This window comes from Hibiscus syriacus, unplaced genomic scaffold (assembly GCF_006381635.1).
Source record: "Hibiscus syriacus cultivar Baekdansim isolate YM2019G1 unplaced genomic scaffold, ASM638163v2 tig00111990_pilon, whole genome shotgun sequence".
NCBI classification, from domain to species: domain Eukaryota; kingdom Viridiplantae; phylum Streptophyta; class Magnoliopsida; order Malvales; family Malvaceae; genus Hibiscus; species Hibiscus syriacus.
The window spans coordinates 190065-214150 of NW_024063231.1; the positions used below are offsets into that span (position 1 = coordinate 190065).

The 24086-nt window shown below is 34.3% G+C and overlaps 2 protein-coding genes and 1 pseudogene across 2 annotated transcripts; 2 read left to right on the forward strand and 1 right to left on the reverse strand.

Annotated features, from left to right (window-relative positions):
• Positions 1-652: 652 nt before the first annotated feature.
• Positions 653-2726, reverse strand: LOC120173882 (protein pxr1-like). The gene is made up of 4 exons (XM_039180925.1): positions 2527-2726; positions 2374-2427; positions 2145-2264; positions 653-892 (listed from the first exon to the last, which is right to left on the reverse strand). Exons 1-4 carry the CDS (start codon positions 2590-2592, stop codon positions 761-763), a joined length of 372 nt encoding a protein of 123 aa, XP_039036856.1. The 5' UTR covers positions 2593-2726; the 3' UTR covers positions 653-760.
• A 758-nt stretch (positions 2727-3484) lies between these two features.
• LOC120173889 lies at positions 3485-6961 on the forward strand (annotated as a pseudogene).
• A 5534-nt stretch (positions 6962-12495) lies between these two features.
• LOC120173901 (GEM-like protein 4) lies at positions 12496-12950 on the forward strand. Its single transcript, XM_039180940.1, has 2 exons — positions 12496-12554; positions 12656-12950. Exons 1-2 carry the CDS (start codon positions 12496-12498, stop codon positions 12948-12950), a joined length of 354 nt encoding a protein of 117 aa, XP_039036871.1.
• Positions 12951-24086: the final 11136 nt, after the last annotated feature.

Here is a 24086-nt window from a genome sequence, read left to right on the forward strand (position 1 = left end):
ACTTATCATCATTAAAACAATTAATCAAATATAACAATAAGATCCTAAAAACAATTTATTTATAACGTCTTATGTCGCAGTTAAAAAATATACTAGAATAGAGAAAGTTTTGTTATGAAAATATGAATAATATCATAGACTCTGGTTCTCTAAATGTCGATTTCGATCCTAATATGGTGATGCAAGCATGAATACAACCAAATAAATACATAAAATGATATAACAGAAGAAAATGCAACACTCTGGTTAAAGGAAAGCCAATGAGTATTGACAGAAGACACTTTAAACCGCATTCTTATAGTTTTCTCATTCTTTTTTATATAGCATCATTATCTGTTGAGGGCAGTGTTTCACCCCTTTGACAAACTCTTCAGGAAATTCAACGGCTGAAGCTTCAAGCCAAATTGACAACACAAGGACTGCAACTAAACGAAAACTCATTCCTCCAAGGTCAGAAAGTATGGTCTCAATTTACTAAGTTTGTTAATAGTGATGGTAAAAATAAGTATTGTGATAAAAGAATTTTGTTGTGATGAAACAAATGGAATTGGGTCATTGATATATCATATGAAGTAATGTAAGAAAAATCCTAAAAATATTGTTGACACTAATCAAGGTCATCTAGTGTTACCTAGTAAGGGTTAGGACATCCAGTGTTCCTCCGTGCCCCAAAAACAAGTATGCAAACTGAACACATTCTGAGGACAACTTCAATTGAAAGTGTAGAGAAAAGATTCGTATCTGTTTAGGAAAGTCTAGATCAAACATTATCGGGCCAAAATTCCCTAAAAAATGCACGCTCAAATTCCTTTTCTTGCATTTGCTTTTCCTGTTCTTGCATCTTCCGCAACCTTTTGGAAAGTGCCTTGGTCTTCTTTCTTGATGTTTGTTCCTGAATTTCATACAAATTATGAGTTAACCAGCAACTCCATAAATTCTGAGCCATCAAAACGTTAATATCTATCTCAACAAAACTACCATTGGTATTGCTTATTTCATACCAAGCAATGGTATTTTTCAACACTAATCATATCTCGTTTTGCTATGTATATCATATTTACTGTTTCTCTCGTATGAACATAAACATAAGACATAAGAAATGTATCAAAAACCTTAAACACAAGTATAATATGTGTATCAAATGTATCAAGTTACTCAATCTCAATATGGCGTAGTGTTCGTTGTTGGTAATTTGTTAGCAGAAAACGTGATTAGTGCAGCACCAACATAAAATAAATATCACACACAAGAGATAATATTTAACAATATTAATGTAGTTCACCTTCAGATGCCTACATCCACGAATTGAGAGAAAAATTATCATAGGCATAGATAACAAAGAGTTCAAAACAAACAACAGACAAAAACCAAACTGAGCCCCAACCAAACCCAATTTCTATGCTCCTAATGTTTATCACATAGAACATCCCAATAACCAATGTTTTTACCAAAAACTTTTTCTAACATTCATAAAAAAAAACCATCTCCCGTACATAGACCCATAAGAATCACCCCTCTCATAATTCTAAAGTTATGACTTACTCCATATTGATAAAGCCTATGACTTGATCACTAAAAATTCTTATTCCCTAAAATGTCTTGCCTGATATGATGAATATATAGATATTAAGTAAACTTAATCACTAATTTATCTTCAACCAATAAAATACACTAGAATCTGAGTTGATTTTAGAATTTAGATAAATATCTAACATTTATTGCACTCTTTTTATGAATGATTTTTTTTTTTTTCGTATCAAGTTCAAAATTCCACTTTTTCCATTTAGCAACTAGCTAAGGGAAACATATAGTATATATTGCACTAGCTCTTTGTTCTTCTTAAAATACTCATCTTTCACACATATTAAAACAAAAATGCGAGGCACCATAGGCAAACCTAGGGATCATGCAGGGGCCCTTGGTTCCTTTAAACACTTAAATATAATAGTTATCGCTTGTTTAAAATCCGAGTAAATCATATTTTGACTCCAAGACTATATAATTCAACCTCGGACCTACAGGGTATGATCCTCCAAGTACATGAACAAACTTACAAAAAAAATTGAGCACACCATGTTGGACACATACCAAATTAACCCTACAACTGGGATAGCTTATAGTGGTATTAAAAAAATGAAAGTCACCTCATCATTTATGGCTTTGGATTCACCATGATCAGTAGACTTTGGTGTTTTTCTCTTCTTCTCTGCTCCAATTCCTTTTTTATTGTTCTTCACATATGCTTCTACAGGCTCCAACCTACCCTAGTAACATGAAATTAAAAAATCCATAAATCAGATGAAAAGAATATTTTAAAAGCATTTCTTCTTAGAATTAAGGAGAAGAATTTAGGGTTTCAAAGACGAATCAAACCTGCTCAGAAACACCAAGACCAGTGCCTTCTTTCCATCCATGCTTCTTTAATAGCTGCCAAAAACCAAGTCAATAGGCATTAAAACACGAATATATAAGGAAAACGTTACAATAAAAACCCGAGAGTTGAAAGAGAGGAGAGAGGTTGAATACCTGGAAGCCGATGTTGGAGGAATCAATGGCGGTTGATGAACCGCTCGAACCTAACGTTTCTCCCATCGCTTTCCTCCCGGACCAGTAATTTCAGCGAATTGAGGTTTTCCCTTTTACCCCTTTTTTATTCCCAATTCTGTCCTATGTTGAGAATTGTGTAGGCTTTCGAAGAAGAAGAAGAAGAAGAAGATCCCGATTCAACAATTTCGAATTATTTGCGCTGTGTTTGTTTTGTGGATTTAGGCCAACCCACAAGCCGGAGTTCACTTAACAATAAGAATTTTTGCAGCTTCCAGATAAATAAAAGCCCATCGGCCCAATCACAGAATTTTTATTGAAAGTGTGACAGCTTTTCTTTCCCGCTTTTAATGCTTGCTTTTTCAGGGCAACAATAATTGGCGGAGTAATTAACACTATGGTTGTAAACGAGTCGAGTCAAACTCGAGTATTGTTGAACTCGACTTGACTCAAAAATTCTGAAATTGACCTCGATTCGAAAACTCGCGAGTTTAAAATTTTTAAGTTCGACTCGAATTCAAAATCCTGAACTGAAGCTCGTGAACAGTTCGAAAAGGCTCGAAATAAAAAAAAAAATTAAACTTAACTCGATTAAAACCTCAAACTCAAACTCGAACATGAACCTTAAATACGTGAAATCTTACTGTATTTTTAAAAAAAAAATCAATACATAAATATTAATATTATTATTAATTTATTTTTTTTAAATAAAATCTTAATATATTATATTTTCGAGCTGCTCACGAGCTTTTCGAGTCGAATATCGAATAATTCGTTTCAACTCGTTAAGAACTCGAGTCGAGTTCGAGTTCAAGTCAAATTCATTTGATCCAAATATTTATCGATCTTTGATCGAGTCGATCTCGAATACATCGTGTATCGAATCTTTTCGAACCTTAAATCCTAAAGCCAACAGAATGTATTGAATCTTGTGAAACCAATTCCATGGCCGCTTTCGGATTTCCAAACACTTTCTCTTTCACAAAATCTTCTTTTTCAAAGTCATTAACGACCGGTATCCATGAAAGGATTCTTTTAGTTTCACCTACTTCCGGTAAAAACACCCTAAATACTTCCAACTACAGTACCCAGATTACCCTCTGTGCTCCTTCAAATTCTCCACTTTGGACTGTCACCGACATAGCGGAAGCCGTCGATGGTAGGGTTGTAAAATGGGGTCATCCAGGAACCATTTGTACGGATACCAGAACCATTGAACCCGGCCAATGGTTCTTTGCCATTGCTGGTCAAAACTTCGACGCCCATGATTTTGTAACCCTTGAATTATCCAGAAGTGGGTGCGTCGGGTTATTGGAAATCGCGTTTGCGAGAATTGGGAAATGGGGTTCGTCCAGATTGACGGCGACACCGTGATTTCATTGCTCAAAATGGCAAAATTTGCTAGGAACAGGCTTCTTGGTAAAGTTATAGCAGTTACTGGAAGTGTGGGGAAAACTACCACAAAGGCTATGATAGCTCTTGGTCTCGAGAGTTTGGGGAGCGAAGTATATCAGACTTATGGGAACTGGAATAATAGGATAGGGGTTGCCTTGTCATTGATTGGGGTTCCTAAGAATGTGGGGATGACAGTTTTGGAGATGGGAATGGATCGAAGAGGAGAGATATTGGAATTGGCGAGGATGGGGAGGCCTGATATTAGAGTGATTCTTAATGTGGGAGCTTCTCATTTGGGAAACCTTGGTAGCTTGGAGGAAATTGCAATGGCTAAAGGGGAGATTTTGGAAGAAGCAAGGCCAGGAGATGTTTGTGCTCTGAATTCTGATGATCCTCTTGTCATGAGCCTTCCAGTTCCTCCAGGAGTTACAAAGGTAAGATAGGCCTATATCCACGTATTTAAATTGCGGTTGCCACTTCATCACTGCATTTTAATGAATGTTATTGCATTCATTGCGGGAATAATGGCCCATTATTGCTGCAATCGGCCGCTATCCCGTGATCCACCACCATTAGTGTGATTCTGCATCACACCACTATTTTCCGCAATAGCGGTTCCGGCGGCCGCCACCATCGCTATATGGTGGCCGTAATTCCGCTACTGCTATTTGAATCCCTGTCTATACCATCATACTAATAGTGTTCTTCACTAAGCTACTTTTTTAAAATTTCAACAGTTCTTGTTCATGTTAAACTATTGGAAATTTGGAAAGATATAACATTGTACGTGTGAGGTTGTTGATTATGTTAGGTGCAGCATTAGTGATAAATTTGTTATTGCATTGGCATTGTCTTATGCTTTCAATATTCGAAGTAAGAGTCACACTGTATATGGTGCTAACACTTTGGCTCTGCCCCTCTTCTTCTAGCAATTATTTACTGAATTTTGTTTCATTTAGCATGCTTTGAAATGGTTTCACGATAAAAAGACGTTTGGCTAAGTCTTGGGAGTTGGGACTATCTAAGCTGTACTTTTTCTCCAGTGAAGTCAATCCTCCTAGTCATTAGTGGAGTTGCTATGTTTTATCTATCATCTTGGTGTGCATTTACATTGAATTCGTTATCTGGCCCTGCAATTTGACTTTTTCCTGTGCAACAGGTGCTTTTTGGTCGCAGCTTGGAGAGTGATGTTCGGCTGGTAGTAGCAGAAAGCGTTTGTGGTGGTCTTGGTGTTCGAGTTGTCTTGCAGAAAAATATGGAGATGTAAGTTTCTTGTAAGGCTCACTCATTATTAAAGTAATGAGGTTTTCATAATGCACTCTTGGACCAATGAGTAATTGCACTGAGTAGATCCTTGCTGAACTATTTGGGGTGATTCTTGGTTGATTTGAAAACACCTTTTTTCACAGGACCTGAGCATCCAAACATAGCTTAAATGGAATTCAGAAAGCACTATTTAGGATAGATTATTTATTGACTTTTGGATAAGCTGATACAGGAAAACATGACCTTTTTCATTGTTCTTTTTAATATAAAATCTAAATGAAAGAAACAAGTAGTCTCATTTTATGGTCGAACTTGAAATATTACTTGCTCTGAAATCCACTTTTCAAAACTGAAGTGAATGGTCAGTGGGTGCCAAGGATTATCCTTTACTTTTCAATATGTTCATTAGCACATTCAAACGTGTCGGGCTAATTGTATTGGAAAGTAACGGAGAGAAAAAGTAAGAGAGGTGAGCCCATATTGGCAAATAAGTTGTAGGGGCTAGGACTCAAATTAGAAATCATTTGTATGATCAATTGTAAAAATTGCTCACCTTATTCTCTGGATAAGCTGAATGTTTCCAAATTGCTCCCCTTCCTGAACTTGTGATTTGATGTAGATGATATTCATGTCGAATTCTGACTTGTGATTGCTTTTCCCTACAATTTTTTCCTCAACTTTTCCTTATCAACAACCGTTTTATAAGACCAAAACTTGCAGAATGTTTTGGTTTGTAGTTTGTGTTTCTTTTCTTACCTAGGATTGCATCCTTATTTTGATATTTTCTGTCTAAGTTTTAGTTTCTTTTCTCATCATTCATTAAGTCTCATATTTCTTTGTTTGATTTTTAAAATAAATATAAACCACTTGAAGCTATTTATGCCCTGGATACACAAATAGCTTATTGAATTCATATCCAGGGTGGAGTTTGTGATTCCTGGTCTGGGTCTGCATTTGGCTCTCAATGCATGTGCAGCAGCTGCAGTTGCAACCTCTATTGGTGTACCCCTTTCTCAAGTTGGAAGATCCTTATCCAGATACGTTCCCGTTAGCATGAGATCCGAGTTCATTGTAGCTAAAAGTGGCATCAAAATAGTGAATGATGTTTACAATGCCAATCCTGTTAGCACCAAAGCAGCCGTTGACATGTTGCGAAGGATCGATTGTGATGGAAAAAGAGTTGCTATTCTTGGAGATATGTTAGGACTTGGTCCACTTGAGTTGGAGTTTCATGAGGAGATATTGAATTACTGTCTTGGTGCTCATATTGATTTAGTTGGCGTTGCTGGGAAGAGGTTTCATTTAGCAGCTGATCATATGAATTTAATGAAGAAGATGAAAATTGTACATGCAATTGATTCAGAAAATCTTGTTCCCAAAATCTTGAAGTGGTTGAATATGAACGATGTCGTCTTGGTGAAGGGTAGCCGTGGCATGCAAATGGAGAAAGTTGTCGATGCACTTTTGGCAATGCCGAGGCTCACTCCACCGTTAAGTTCGGAGAATTGGGATTGAAGACAAGAACAGGTATAAAACTTTTGATAAAAACAACGGATCAGGAACTAAACCCGGACCAGTGTTCGTTGAAGAATGCGTCTAAGCGTGCCTCGCCTCATGATTTAGTGTTCGACAACAAAAACGTCTCAGACCCTTTCGGACAAGACACGGATGATAGGTTTATTCCTCTTGTAAAATTTTGTAGCTGAAGTGTTTTTTTGGTATTGCCGGCACTCCTGAAAGTCGGACAATCCATTTGATGCCATATAAACAACTTTGTTGGATTCATTGAAGATTCAAGATCTGGCTCCTAATGTCATATTGTATGGTGATTTTTGAAGTTGACAAAACCGGCTTCGGATTCTTTCATTGCTTTGTTTCTTTAATGTTAAGCAATAGCTTTCACTAACAAAACAAAGCCTTGATGTTCCTGAAAGTCCTACTGTCCATTCATTTCCACCTCACCATTACATTTTGAAGGGCTTCCTCGCCGTATAAGGCGTTGGAAAAGAAAATCCTTGTATAGGGCTTCCACCAAATCATTTCCTAAACCAAGTTGTTTTCTACCGTCTCAAGAGAAAGACGTATGTCTTCCATTTTGTAGACGCTTTATAGAGCAAAAGAAAAAAATGGTCGGTAGGGTGAAGACGTGCAACAATCTTGAGGTCTTCTCCAAATTACTATTCCAAACACCCTAGTCTGAAAAATAATTGTTTGAATGGACTATTTGGGGATTTTTTTCAAACACAATATAACAATAATTTTCCCCGATTTGAAGATTAAAAAAGGAAAGTTAAAAAGAGTGTATTCCAGATAAGCACATGGATTGTTTCGTCACTCCTTTCATCACATTTTCAACTTTTGACTGATAATCAACATCTTTGTTGGGGAGTGTTTGATCAACTGTTTATGTTTATTTATTAAGCTAAATAAATTAATATTAATAAAAAATTTATATTCCTTTAGTGAACTAACGAACATGAATAAAAATGTGTTCGGTTCATTTATAAACTTGTTTACTCTATTCTCTTTTTCCTTTTGTTACATTTTAAATATTGATGAAGATAGATACTAAAATGAATATAAGATGAATTTTGGAGGTAAAACTATAAGTCTAATGAGTTTAGGACTAATGACATAATTTCAAAATATGTTCGCGAACACTAAGCAAACATGTTGACAAATATATGAATGAATATATTCATGAACGTTAAATGAATTGAACAAAATACCTTCAAGAAAATAAACAAACAAGAACACGATATTAAAAATTTAAAGGAATAGAACCAAACAGAAACATTTTCAAAAATATATAAACGAATTTGTATCCAAAAATAATAAGTCAACAAATACGAACACTGTCTTATTTGTTTAAACCTTCTTAAACTGTTTAAAATTTCAGATCACCATCTTTAAATAATTTGAACCTGAAAACCCATGCCTAAAAATATAAAAAGTTACATGAAATGATTTAAAAAATTATCTCAAATTGGAATTTGATTTCAATTAAAAACAAATCTGAAAAATAAAAAATTTTACATGCCACGTGTAGATGAGATCTCACATAGTGTATGCCTAAGAATTTGAAGCATGAGTGAGTATCAAGTCACTGCATTTATCAAATTATAAAACTTTTGGTTGGCAAATGGCAAATGGGTGTTCCCTTTATCTTAGCAGTAGACATCAGAAAGGTGCAATGCCAACTCACGAAGTTTCAATCCCACGTCCTCTCCATGTCTGTTTCTGTTAGCAATTCAAATCAAAATCTGGGCAATTTCGTTAGGCATTTTGTTAAAAATCATTTCTTGGAGTTGGACTCAACTTTCTTTTTCTTAAAGCAACCAAATCTTATCATCAATAAAGTTACCCCATTTATATCCCTTTAAATACCATTTGCCAATCTACAACATTCAACAAGATTCCATGAAAACGAAGAATCAGTTACTTGAACAAGTTATCGGAGTTCCAATGAAATCAACTGTATATCGAGTCTAGAGAACCCCGAGACGATACTTACCTGATCCACAAGGGTCTGAAACATTGAGAACAGGTAGGTTATGCTTGTAACATCGTAATTTGTATGGAAAAATTCATACTGGAGATGCTTTCAGTGCTAATGTGGAAGTTTTGGATATTGCAGGCAAAGGGAATTTTGTAATTAAAAGGATGAACAAGCTAGGGAAGAAAGCTGGTATTTTGGCTCATGGAATCTGAGAGCATGGTAAGAAACACTCTTATTGTTACGAAAGACGGTTATCGGATAGAGCAAAATCGCAACTGATAATTTGAGAAAATAAAAATGAAGATAAAGAAGACACACATTTTACGTGGAAAACCCCTAAATAATATAGGGTAAAAACCACGGGCAACGGTAGAAGAATTTCACTAAGAGAAAATATGAATTACAACTTCTCTCGATCTAACAAGGAGAAAACAATAATAATTTTCACTTGATAAAAAGGAGAAAACAACTCTCAAGAAAACTCTCTAAATTCTCTAGTATTGGGAGAAAGCTAGAATGATTCGGGATGGTTTCGAAGCTAAATGAGGTAGGGTATTTATAGTTGAAGTTTAAGGACTAATCTTATAAATACCCTAAAGTCTAGTGACTAAAGTTGCAATTTTACCATTGCAAAAAAATCAACAATTTGGTGCCAATTAATGCACATGCACCGAAAGTTTTTTTTTCAACTTTCCACCGAAAGTTTGCCATCAATTTGGCCACTTGAATGTTGACTTTTCAACAATCTCTCACTTGAATATTTGATTGGAACAATCATATCTTCACACCATTCTTTCTACCTTGTATCATCATGTTGCTTACGTCTCTGACAAGCCACAAGTCTCTGACAAGCCACAACAGGATCGATACCAGGTAAATTTATCAGCATTGATTGCCTTCGTCATGAAATCTGTTATGTTGTTTTTGGTATGGATTTTCTGCATATCTATCGTCCCTTCTTCCACCTTTTCATGAATGAAATGGTACTGAACTCGTATGTGCTTTGTCCTTGAATGAAATGTTGGATTCCTTGCTAGATACAAGGAGCTTTGACTTTCACAAAATAGAGAGACATACTCTTGATTGTGCCCAAGCTCCTCCAATAGCATCTTTAAACAAATTGCTTCTTTACTGGCTTGTGTAGCTGCTACATATTCTGCTTCTGTTGTGGATGTAGCCACAACTGATTGCAATTTTGAAACCCAACTTACAGCTCCACCAGCAACTTTGAACATATATCTTGTTATAGATTTAATTTTATCTAAATCCCCTACATAGTCAGAATCGACATACCCATTGATTAGTAAGTTTGATCTTCCGTAACATAATGCAATATTTGAGGTCCCTTTGATGTATCTCAAGATCCTCTTTACTGTATTTCAATGCTCTTTGCCTGGATTCGCCATGTACCGACTAACCACTCCCACTACTTGTGCAATGTCTGGTCTTGTGCATATCATAACAAACATTAAACTTCCCACTACCGATGCATACGGTACTCGAGACATCTCCATCCTCTTTTCTTCACTGTTAGGACTCATACTGGAGGATAATTTGAAGTTAGTAGGAAAAGGGGTAGAAATTGGCTTACAATCTTGCATGTTGAATCGTGACAATATCTTCTTCAAGTAATTCTTTTGTGAAAGCCAAATCTTCCTATTACTTCTGTCTCGGTGAATTTGAATCCCTAAAATCTTGTTTGCTGATCCAAAGTCCTTCATTTCAAATTCCCTAGCCAGTTATGCCTTCAATTCTTCAATATGATCTTTGTTGGGTCATACAACCAACATGTCATCCACATACAACAACAATATAACAAAATCGTTATCACCAAACCTCTTAAAATAAGCACAATAGTCTGTATTAAGTCTGTTGTATCCAAGACACATAATGAAGGAATCAAATCTCTTATACCAACACCTCGGGGTCTGTTTTAGACCGTACAGAGATTTGTTCAACCTGAAAACCAAGTTCTTCTTTTCTTTTTCTTCAAAACTTTCAGGTTGGAGCATGTAAATCTCTTCTTCAAGATTTCCATGAATAAAAACTATTTTAACATCTAACTGCTCTAGATGTAAATTCAATGTAGCACACATTTCCAAGACTATTCGAACTGTTGTTAGTCGAACCACAGGAGAAAAGATTTCATTGAAATCAATACATTCTTTTTGAGCATATGCTTTAACCACCAGTATTGCACGATACCTCTCAACTTGATCGTCACCATTTCGCTTGATTTTGAAAACCCATTTGTTACCAATCGGCTTCCTTTCTTGTGGTAGTGGCACAATATCCCATGTATTATTTTTATGAGGGCTTCAATTTCTTCTTGCATCGCCATCATCCACAGTGAAGCATCTAAGCTGTTTATTGCCTTCTGGAATGTTGATGGCTTACTGTCCTCTGTTAAAAGGTAGTATGCAATATTTCCTTCTATGACATAATTTGAGTTCCAATTGGGATGTCTTATCACACGATCTGATTGACGAGTTGTTGGAGCTTTAGAACTCTCTGGTTCTTGTTCATCATGTGCTGGTTCTGCTTCAGAAGAACCTCCTTGTTCAAACTCCTTTTCCACATGTATCTGTGTAATCTCTGACTTTTCAGCGCTATCATCGTCTTCTTTTCTTTGTAGTTTATCTTCCACAAAGATAATATCACTGCTGATGATCACTTTGCGGGAAGTGGGATCCCACAAGCGATAACCCTTTACTCCATCAACATACCCCAAGAATTTGCATTTCTTGGCTTTTTTTTATCCCAAATCTCCTTAGTTGTCTTCTTCTCCTCAATGCTTGACAATACTTCATCTGCTAATGTTAGATGAAAGTTTGTCATAGTATTCTCGTCTATCTCATTCCATTTACTGTTATCTGTGAAATCTACTGGTCTTTCACTGATAGCCGCTAGACACCCGTCTTTCCTTAGGACGACCTTCATCTTTAATTTTCACAATAAGAAATTTCTCCCATTAAACTTTTCAATATCAAATTTCGTTGACATAGCTTCTATTACGGATAGCTCTCATTATTTCACTATAGTGAATAGTTCTCTTGAACCTTCAAAGAATGGGTAATACCTTCTTACTTTCTTATGTTAGAGGATCCACCTTTTGGTGGCAACCACAAAAACAATAAGTAGATATTACACACTATAATTTGGCTCTTGATACCAATTGTTACGGAATACGGCTATCGGATAGAGCAAAATCGCAACTGATAATTTAAGAAAATAAAGATGAAGATAAAGAAGACACAAATTTTACGTGGAAAACCCCTAAATAATATAGGGCAAAAACTACGGGTAACGGTAAAAGAATTTCACTAAGAGAAAATATGAATTACAATTTCTCTCGATCTAACAAGGAGAAAACAATAACAATTCTCTCTTGATAAAAAGGAGAAAACAACTCTCAAGAAAACTCTCTAAATTCTCTAGTATTGGGAGAAAGCTATAATGATTCGGGATGGTTTCGAAACTAAATGAGGTAGGGTATTTATAGTTGAAGCTTAAGGACTAATCTTATAAATATCCTAAAGTCTACTGACTAAAGTTGCAATTTTACCATTGTCAAAAAATCAACAATTTGGTGCCAATTAATGCACATGCACGGAAAGTTTTTTTTTCCAACTTTCCACCGAAAGTTTACCATCAATTTGGCCACTTGAATGCTGACTTTTCAACACTTATGCCATCTCTATCGTTAACTGTATTTAACATTCACATGTCAAAATGGAAGCCGAAGTTATTTGTTTGTTATTTTTGAAACTGTAGTGAGATTGGGGCCAAAGATGAGTGAAACACTGAAGGGAAAATTTGAGTTTGGGGGCAAGAATTCTTCAAGTGGGAGGTGTGGAGAAGATTTTCAAACAATTATTTAGTGTTACTGAAGGAGAGAAGTTGGTTAGGCTTGTCAATGCTATTTATCGACAACATCCGGTCCTATTGCAGGCCTTCTTTTCATCTCCACTGCAAAGGTGGCCTTTTCAGTGATAGATCCATTAAAATATCTTCCCCAAATGGAGAATCTTTCAAAGTACATTACAAGCTTTTGATTCCAATTGAGAAAATAAAGGGAGTGAACCAGAGTGAAAACATGAAGAGACCAAGGCAGAAGTATATGGAAATTGTGGCAGTTGACGGCTTTGATTTCTGGTTTATGGGTTTCTTGAATTACAAGAAAGCTTTCAAGTATCTTCAACGGGCAATCTCCCACAGACTAGATGATGTACAAGTCACTTTCTAGGTGGCTTACGGTCAGGAATATGTAGCATCCGTCTTCATCAGCTTGATGAAAGGAGGAAGAAAACATCGGCCCTGGAAATGTAAAAAGTTTCTGTTGATTCAAATACATGACCCTCAATTCTTCAATCATGTTTAGGGGAAGGATACTAATTTGTTGTGTGTATTTGATTAACAAGTGGGGGCATTTTTAGTTGTTTGGTTGCTAGTTACTCCGTTCAAGGTGCTAACACATCCTTTACCATGGCCGAATACAAATGAATAGGGATGGAAAAAGTAATATACATGCAAAATACATATACCCGAGAAATAATAAACACAAGCTCTATGCATCAAATGTGCAAGACCCCGGAAAGTAATTGCTAAAAGCCCTTATCTCACTGTCTTTTGAAACCTGGTCGATATTGGGGCAATATCAAGTGATTCGCATACACGGAACGACATCCGGCACGCTTAAACCATCAGTGAAGTTTACATTACACTGTTAAGTAGGGGTGTAAACAAGCCGAGTCGAGTTCGAGTATTGCAAAGCTCGACTCGACTCGAAAACTCTGAAATGAAGTTCGACTCGAACTCGAAATCCTAAACTGAAGCTCGTGAGCAGTTCGAAAAGGCTCGAAATGAAAAAAAAAATCTTAAACTTAACTAGATTGAAGCCTCAAACTCGAACATGAATCTTAAATATATAAAAGTTTTACTATATTTTTTAAAAAAAAATCAACACATAAATGTTAATATTATTAATAATTTATTTTTTTTAAATCTTAATATATTATATTTTCGAGCTGCTCACGAACTTTTTGAGTCGAATATCAAGCAGCTCATTTCGGCTCGTTAAGAATTCGAGTCGAGCTCGAGTCGAGTTCATTCGATCCGAGTATTTATCGAGCATTGACCGAGTCAATCTCGAATAGCTCGCGATCTGTCTCGTTCATTTACAGCCCTAATGTTGAGGGAAATTCAATCCAGCTCCATCACGACCAGCCTTAGTTACATGGGACCGGGGGGGCAGGACTTATTCCAAAGAATTGCTTTGATTCAATACCATACCTTTGGATAAGGAGAATGTTGAGAGAAAAAAAAGTTGAATTACATCGATAGATTTCATATTTATATTAAATTCAGGAGGAAATATATGTTTAATAATTAAATTAAACAATATTATTATCTATTTAAATTTATATATTAAAAGAGTTTTGGTTGGTGTAAAACTCTCAAGTTTAATATTATAAATTTAAAAGATATTATAATTTGTTTAAATTTAGATATTAAAAGAGTTTTGGTTAGAGTATGATGCAGAGGGATCCGAGACAGATGATGCTGAGCTGTCAGATTACACCTTGATGGCTCTGAGATACCATGAGTTGGCAGATCAACGCAAATGTGGGAATTGATTGTGATATGTTCTTCATTAGGGCCGTTTTGAGTGTACTTCAGTCTTTTGGTCATAACTTTGGCTACGGGTGTCAGAATCACGCATAAAACCTCAATCCGGAAAGCTCTTTTCGACACGCATGCTGTCCACAGTGAGCCATGCTCTATGTGGCCTTTTTTCGACCTCAAATTCTGCCCTTTTTTCCTCCGAATCATTAGATTTAGATATTTTTTACTATTTATGGTAATATTTCGATTGTCAATTAGGAAGTCATTTTAAATCCGATTTCGGCCGGATTTTTTGCATATTGCTTATTTTATTTTGAATTTCAATTTAGATTGATTCTCGGGATTTTGATATTTTTGATAAAATTCTAATAAACAAGATTTTTGGCTATAACAGTCCGGCTTATGGACTAATTTTGGATAGTTTTGATTTTATAATATTTTATTAAACTCTAGAGACTTTTTTCTCTGGTTTTTGGGCGAATTTTCTCTTGTGAATCATCTGTTGGAACTAGCCTACAGGATAATCGATATTCTGTCTGGCGTCAGAGTAAAGCTTTCAGATTTAATATTTTAAATTTAAAAGATATTATTATCTATTTTTAGATATTAAAAGAGTTTTAGTTGGAGTAAAACTCTCTCGAAAATCCCCTATAAATACTGAGCAATCCTCTCAGCTTTTCATATCTCAGAATTCAAGAAGTATTCTTCACTTGAAAAATATTTTTCTCCCTTAGTTTTTCGGTGATAGTCAAAGGCGAGGAAAGTTTGTGATCTCTACTGTTGTGCAATTATAGTTGATCATTAAGTTGTTGTATCCTGGAAGACAAATGACCAAAAGATCTCGAGCACTAAGGAGTGGCCGAAAATCTATCTTAAAGAAACTATGTAGCGATAGACCTCAACTAATTCCGATCACAAGATCAAATATAAAAGAGTATTTTTTTTATTTCCTTTTTAATTCTTTTTTATTTTAAAGAATTTGATTTTTTTTCTTTTACTTTTTCTCAAGTTCCATTTGTATCAAATTGTTACTGTGGTTAACAATTTTAAGAGAATTTTTTTCTTCTAATCTTCAACCTTTCTTGATCCGAGATACTTCGGAATTATGGGAAAACGAGATAGTAAACAAATTTGTTTCAGGATTTATCTTGTCGTCTTAACGGATTTACTAGAATCTCAAGTGGACAAATCTGTGTAACATAAATTGTTGTAAAAGTAACTGTGGTTACTGATTTATTTCAAAATATTGATTATGTCCGATAACAAAATCTAAAATAAATGAGAATTAATTTTCTGTTTATTGAAATCTTTGATTTCGTATTTGAAATCAATTAAGATTTTAATTTTGTCACGTAACAGAATTATAAGATTTCTATTAATATAAATTTTGGGAAGTAACAACTCTGTTGTTGGTTTGTTTCAAAATATTTAGTTCATGATTAAATTATGTTGATTGAATAAATTAAAAAAAATTGATTTTGGTTTATTGTTGGAATTATTTCGTGTTAAACGGAATAATAGATAATCTCAGCGTTTAACCTAATTCCTGATTTGGAACATTGATTCCAGCTCAAACATTGAATTTAAATTCAACGATGTTGATGGTTGTAAGCCACAACAAGAAGCTTGTGCAATTCTAAAGATAGAATTTCAAGATGTGATAACATAAAATGTTATTTTATTTGGTCATTGTGAATTTGGCCAAATGTGAGATGATCCCCTTATTATTAGAGAGGATGAAGTAAATATTGTTACCATATTAAAATGCATAAGAATTAATTATGACATTTTAATATAGAATATTAAATATGACATGAATAAATAATACCATTTGATATTTATAATTATTATAAGCTATTATAATAATTATGGCTAGTGTTTAGAAACACTATACTATTAATTTCTTTTGAGAAATTTTATAAATACAAACAGATTTAGAGTTTAATTAAAGGTTTTTGAATACTGAGTTGTCAAAGTTAAAGGATTTGTTCCTTTTATTTCTGGTTGTTAATCAGAATGCAATTGCCTTGATATATCTATTTCGGAAGATATAACACTGAAAAAAGAGAAATAAATTGTTGAATTTATTTCATCTTAGAATCTTGCGTTGATTCTAACTTTGAAAAGGAATTAATTGTTGAATTTATTTTCCTATGAATCTTATATGATTCTGTTTGATAAAAGGAAATAAAATGTCAAATATATTTGCTTGAAAATCTAGATCGATTTCATCTTGTAGAAGAAAATAAATTGTTAAATTTAATTTTATAGAATCTTGTATGATCATGTTTTGTAAAAGAAATTAAATCATTTGATTTATTTCTTGAGAATCAAGTATGATTCTATCTTGTAAAAAGAAATAAATTGTTGACTTTATTTCTTGAAAATCTCGAATCAAAGCTTGGAAAACATGGTTTTCTAAGATATAATCACATTTTCAAATCCTTATCTGATGCACATTATAAAGTGTACAATGTTTAAATGGCTAAAGAATTATGGATGGCATTAGACCATGACACTAAAGAAATTTTAGTGGTCAAGTTATTAAAATTCACAATATTGGTGTCGTAACGTCTTTTCTGACGAACAAATAAGTTTTTGATGAAAACCCTAAATTATGACTTATTTGGGAAAAAATGAGTTTTTGTGTTTATTTTTGATTAAATTGATTTTGAGTCGCCATCATCCTTTGGGATAGGTAGGTTGAATACCTAAAAACGTCATTTAAAATAATTTTAAGAAAAATAATTTTAAAGACAAAAAACTAGTATGAGCTTGTCAAAGATTCATTTTAGGTTCGGGAGCCAATTACGCGTGGGGAATTGTTAACACCCCACAACGCCCAAAAAATTAGTACTTAATTGCTTGTATATTGTCATGGTGGAAATTAAAAATTTGAATCAAAATTTAAAGTTTGATCTTTTTATTAAATAATAATTAATTTGTTTCGAATTAATTATTAGGGAACATTCCTTAATTTGAGAAAAAATCATGGGATTTGCACATCCTCCAACGGGAAGGATATCTCATTTATTTCTCCTTTATACGAGAAATGTCTCCCTCCCCAACATGATCAAAAAGCACAAATTGAATATAAATTAACTATCGGTAATTGCATAAAATAAATTACTATTTAAAGAAACATGCATTGCATCATTTGAATTAAAATAAAAACAAATTAATCATTATTTATAAAAAATAAACTTGATTTATTTCAAATTCAGTTTTGTTAAAATATCGTATCGAAACGCACTACTTCGATCAAGTTGTGCTTTTCATGCCCATTCTACGATAAATGTTATTGAAAATATACGAGTAAAAAAGGATGAATGTATCGAACATACATATATTTTACAAATTTAATAAGTAATGATCTTTTAGAGAAAATGGATCTCACAAATATAATAAAACATAAACCTTGATATTCAAATAAAATGAAGTAAATAAATTAAAATGAAAGTGAACTACAGTCCATGATTCACAAATCAAAACTATGGCTAAATTAAAACGGTGGAAGAACTACAAGAGGTAACATGCAATAAACCCATGTTATTTCATATAATAAAAAAATAAAGCTGGAAATAATGACCAAAGCAACAAAAAAAAAGAGAGGATAAATTTAGGCATTAAAGTGCAAACTAATCTAATCTAATAAAAGCATACACACGTGACCAAAATGTAAATCTCATAAATTAGTAGTCAAAATCTAAAAATATTAACAAAGTAGTGGAACATAACAACTAGCGACTAAAATGAACTAAAATAAAAAATAGTAGCCAAAATAGAAGTAAACAATGACCAAAATGCAGAAAATGGAAGAATAGTAGCTAAATCATAAATAAACGGTGACTAAATTGCATAAATTGAAAGTATCACATCAAATTCATAAATGAATAAAGATAATATAACTAATTAGTGACTAAATTGCAATAACATAAAATTCAGTGATCAATTTAAAATAAATGACAAAATAAAACAGTGACTAAATTAAAATAAAATGAAAGTAGAGTACCGAAATCAAAGAAAATGAAAGGATGGTACTTGATGACTAAACTTGAAAAACTCGGCATAGTTTAAGGGACTTATATGGTGATTTGACCTAGATCATATGACTAAAACACAAAAAGTGCTAAACTAAAACAGAATTATACCTTAATTTAGTGACCAGGATATTATAGAACACCTAAAGCCTAGGGACTTTTAGGCAATTAACCTACAACATAATGACCAAAAGGTAAAAACACGCTAAAGGTTCAGGGACCTTAGCGTGATTATCCCAAAAAAATAAAAGAGACCTGATATCCCCTGCTTCATTTCACCTGAAAAACAAAACAAACCCTACAAATATTTTAACCCATCTCCCTCCCCTCACAAACTCGTGGCAGTCAAACCCCCAAAGTCCCAAAGCATATGACTCCCGGCCACCGGATATGGGTGGATGTTCCCCTCTCGGCCAGCAACCAACAAGACACTGGAAAACTCTTGTCAATAGCCCCCTGACGGAACAAAGCTCGACTCCAATCTTTCTCTCCTTGACCGAGACCCAAACTGTGGCCGACCACCATATACGGTGGCGCCACGACCCTAACTAACCTAAAACTACCCTAGGTTTCCCTGCCCGACGACTCCTCTGGTCCCAACGAAGCCTGACAGCATCAAGATAAGTTCTCCCCTATCATTTTTTGTTATATTCGAATGATCAAACATGTATACCAAGAACAAAAAAAAAATGCAGTGGCTAGAATACCTTTTAGTTGGAAACTATTTCGGTTATTTTTTTTTCAAAAAAAATTCGCCTTTACATTGTTTTAATTTTTGGGTTATATATACCCATTACAACTGTCAAAATAAAAAAATTGATTGGCATGCTGATTTGGTTGGTATAGCTGGTTGTGCCGTTATTTAGTTAAAGTGGCAGGCGTGGAGTGCTGCAGTGGGCAAGATGTGCTGGATAACTCCAGTGGATGGCCAAACAGGGCTGAAGAACCCTAATCGGCTCTTAGGCTCACAACGGGCTTCACTCTTGGGCTTGGATGCTTCTTGGGCTTGAACCGATGGGTTGATGCTAAGGATGGAAAACCCTAGTCGGGTTTTGGGATCACCAACGGGCTTCACTCTTGGGTCGAGTGAACAATAGTATCGGGCCTGGGATGTTGTTTGTAGTATTGGGATTTAGTTTTTGGGCCTCAATTTTGGGCCTACAAAAATGTAAAATAAAATATTATTAATAAAATAATAATAATAATAAAATGACTCGGACGAAAACGGGTGTCAACAAATGGCATAAATGAAGAAAAATAAATGTTTTATTACCTCTATTGATGATATCATAAGTGTTGTTATGTATATTTTCTTAAGAGCAAAGATGAAGCTATAGAAAAATTTATACTCTATAAGCAGGAAGTCGAAAACCAACTTAATAAAAAGATTAAGATGGTAAGAAGTGACCGTGGTGGTGAATATGTTGAGTCATTCGATGAATTTTTTTCACAACATAGAATTATTCACGAAGTAACACCGTCATATTCTCTTCAATCAAATAGAGTAGCTGAGCGCAAAAATCGGGCTCTAAAAGAAATGATGAATGTCTTGTTAGGCAATTTTGGGTTATCACATAACATGTGGGGGGAAGTTGTCCTTTCAACTAACTAACTTTTAAATAAGGTACCCCGAAATAAAAAAGAAAAGACACCATACGAATTATGTAAATGTTGGAAACCTTCCTGCAAATATTTGGAAATGTGGAGGAGTTGACGAGCGATCAGGGGAGTCTCGATTACCTTCAATAATTAATAACATAAACCAGTCCTTGACCTTTAATTAATTGCACTTAAATAAAATAATTAAATACATATGCATGTTTGGGGTTAAACACTTGATTTAAGGGATTTCAAGTTAGAATTTTGCAAAATAGAGTGCAAATTCATACTCAGGACATCGAAAAACATAAAATATGACTTTTCAAAAAACTTGACTTTTTTGTCAAAGTCAACCCTAGTTAAAGTCAAAGTCAACCTAGGGTCAAAGTCAACAGTCTAACTGGTTTGAGTTGACTTGGTGAGTTGTCTCAGTGGATTGGTTCAAGGTTTAACTTGGTTCGATTTAATCAGACCAGTTTAGCCTGGTTCGGTCCAACTAGACTGGTTCTGCTAATTTTTAACGTTGGAGACGAAGCCCATGCGCACCGACGGCGCGTGGAGGCAAGTGTGGTGAGAAAAATGACGGGGATGAAGGTCGATTACTCCCCAAGTCTTCAATCGTCGATTTAACACTATTACTAGCCAAACATCAACCCAAAAGCTCGACGAAATAACTGAAAAAGAGAATAGAGGCTTACCTACAGCGACGATGGAGAAAATGATGACGTTGGAGCAACCGACTGGTTGGGTTTTGTTCACGAGATGTCGAGGATTCCAACGATGGTGGCAGTGCAATGAACGGACACTGGAATCGACGTGAAATTGCTTAAAACAATGTGGTGGTTGAGGGTTTATGCCAAAGCTTCGATCGTCCTTTTACGACGAACAGTGCAACTACACGGTTAGAGGTTAGGGGGATTTTGGCCGCGAGGTCATGGCGATCACGATGGTATCGGTGGTGCACTACACGACGATCAGGGGAAGGCAACAACAAGGGACGAAAAATGACAGGAAACGAACAGTGCCTAGCCTAAATGGTTAAGACATACGTATCCATAACCCTAGGTCATGAGTTCAAGTCACCACAGTGACCTAATTTCATTTTTTTTCTTTGTAGACCTATGATGATCAAATTTCATCTTAAGTCCTTGAGTCTCAAAAGCTTTCAAAAATGACCTTAAAGTTTACAAAGTCTTACGAATTAGTCCCCCAAAATTTATTTAATTAATTAATTTTAAAAAAATAAGGGTCTTACAACTCTCCAATAAAGAAAATTTCACCCTCTAAATTTTCCTAAAGCTACCATATACGGAAATTGATCCTTCATTAACTCCTCTATCTCCCAGGTAGCTTCAACATGACCATTGTTACTCCACTTAACCTTTATCATCAGAATATACATGTTCCGGAGAACTCTCTCATCTTGATCCAGAATTTGAACAAGCTCCTCGTTATATGATAGATCTAGCCTTAACTCAACATCCTCAATCTAGATGATATTGCTCGGATCCAGACGATATAGCCTGAACATGGACACATGGAAAACATCGTGAATACGACTAAGTTGGGGAGACAACTTTAGCTGATAAGGAACAGGTCCAACTCACTTCAGAATACGATACGGTCCAATAAATCTTGGACTCAGCTTACCCTTACATCCAAATCTTAACACCTACTTCCATGTAGATACTTAAAGAAAAACCTGATCCCCGACCTGAAACTCAATGTCTTTCTTCCTCTGATTAGCATAAGACTTTTGCCTGTCAAAAGCCTCTCCCAGACGATCCTGGATCAGGCTGACAGTTTCCTCAGTCTCACAGACTAACTCTGGTCCCAAAGTCTTCCTATCACGCAACTCAGTCCAACAGATGAGAGTGCTACACCTACGTGCATACAAAGCCTCATATTGGTGATTAATTGTAACTTTTAAATGTTTGGTGACAAAAAAAACTCATATTTAAGTGAAAAACTATGTAATTTAGCCTTAATTTTTGAAATTGTTCATGAATTAATATTTTTATAGGGGTAAATACACTAGATGTCACTAAACTATGCTTGAATGATTATTGTGGCCACTAAATTTATTTAACTATTAATAAATGATCAATAGAATGTTAAAATGATTGTAAAATTTGATAAATTTAATAATTATTTATAAAATTCGGTAAAAATTGATGATCATTTAGTTCAATAAAATTTAATGACAATTTGATAATCATTTGATAAATTTAATGATTATTTTGTAAGTTTCAAGAATTCAATGGTCAATACAAAAATTTAAAACATAATTCAGTGAGCTAGAGACTTTAACCTTTTTATATTGTTTTGTTAATTATTTTATTTTCCACATATAATTATGATATTTGCAAGTGGTAAAACCAATCGCCCTCACTCTTTTGCTGGTTTTGGTCTGTCACAGACAATTTATAAGCTTTATACAGTGAAAAGGAGGGGAAAAAAAAAAGACTCGTGTTGCCTTTTCAATTGTAATTTTCATTTTTACTGGAACGGCGTTTTCCTTATATTACAAGAGGTTAAAGGTGAGGCATTTGTTACTTTTACCAAGTTCATTTTTGTAGGGGTGTATGTGCCTATTCCGTTAGGGTAGAGTAATGAGATTGAGAAAATTGAAAAAATGATTTAAATTGATTTATTCGGTTTAATTCAGTTTGAATTATTCGGTTTAATTCAGTTTGAATTTTTTTAATTTATAATTTGGTTTCAGTCCGATTTTAAAAAATAAATGTTCAATTCGATTCAGTTTCGGTTTCAGTTTTTTTCATATGAAAACTGATTAAATTGAAATAAAAGAAAATAAGTATAAAAAACGCATTCATTTTGAATTTATCCTAAGATAAAGTTAAGTAAATAAAATATTAAAACTAATAATATTTTTTTATATAAATTTAAAGTTATATATTTGCACTTGATTTATACTTTAATTTTGTTTAGAGATTGAGTTTGAAAAATAATAAACATTCAAAAACCGTTCAAATGAATCAAATTAAACTAAACCGAACTGAAAATCGTACTTTTTATACCATTCAATTTTAGTTTCTATTCTCACTTTTAAAAACCGACAAAGAATAAAACCGAATCGGATACACCCCTATATACCCCCATTCAACCGCGTTTTGGGGTCGACTATTCATTCCAAAATCTCTCTATACTTTTCTTATTAATTTACAAATACTTGCTCCATAGGTAAGAAAAATCACGTTTTCCCATGAAAGGTTTTGTTTCAGTTGATGGAAATAAAAAGATTATAATAATAGTAAATAATTTAGATGAAGAAGAGTAGTTAGGGCTATAAATGAGACGAGACAGATCACGAACTACTTGAGATTGACTCGGTCAAAGCTCGATAAATACTCGAATCGAATTCTTAATGAGCCGAAACGAGCTACTTGATACTCGATTCGAAAAGCTCGTGAGCAGCTCGAAAATATAATATATTAAGATTTTATTTTTTTTAAAATAAATTATTAATAATATTAACATTTATGTGTTTTTTAAAAAAAATACAGTAAGGTTTTCATGTATTTAATGTTCATGTTCGAGTTTGAGGCTTCAATCTAGTTAAGTTTAAGATTTTTTTTTTCATTTCGAACCTTTTCGAGCTGCTCACGAGCTTCGGTTCAGGATTTCGAGTCGAGCTTAAAAATTTTAAACTCGTGAGTTTTCGAGTCGAGCTCTATTTCAAAGTTTTCGAGTCGAGTTGAGCTCAACAATACTCGAGCTCTACTCGACTCGTTTACACCCCTAGTAGTTAGACAGTGGTTAATTGTTTTTTAGATACTATATTTTCATAAGATAGAAAATTGAAGACGATGATTCTAGAACATTCTCTTAGGGTGTGTTTGGTTAGGCAAATGTGAGATTCTTATGGGAATAGAATTCACATTCCTCTGTTTGGTTGGCCGGAAATGTCATTCCCGGTAATCTTATATTACCAATAGTGGATTTTTTTGGGTATATTACCGGGAATGTCATTACCTTCCTTTCCTTAGGTATTGTTAGATTACTGGCGTTTTGAACTAAAATGCCCTTAATTTTTTTTTCCCAAAAATATCCTTATTCTGTCATTGAATAATAAAAATTCTACGAATGTTAAATTA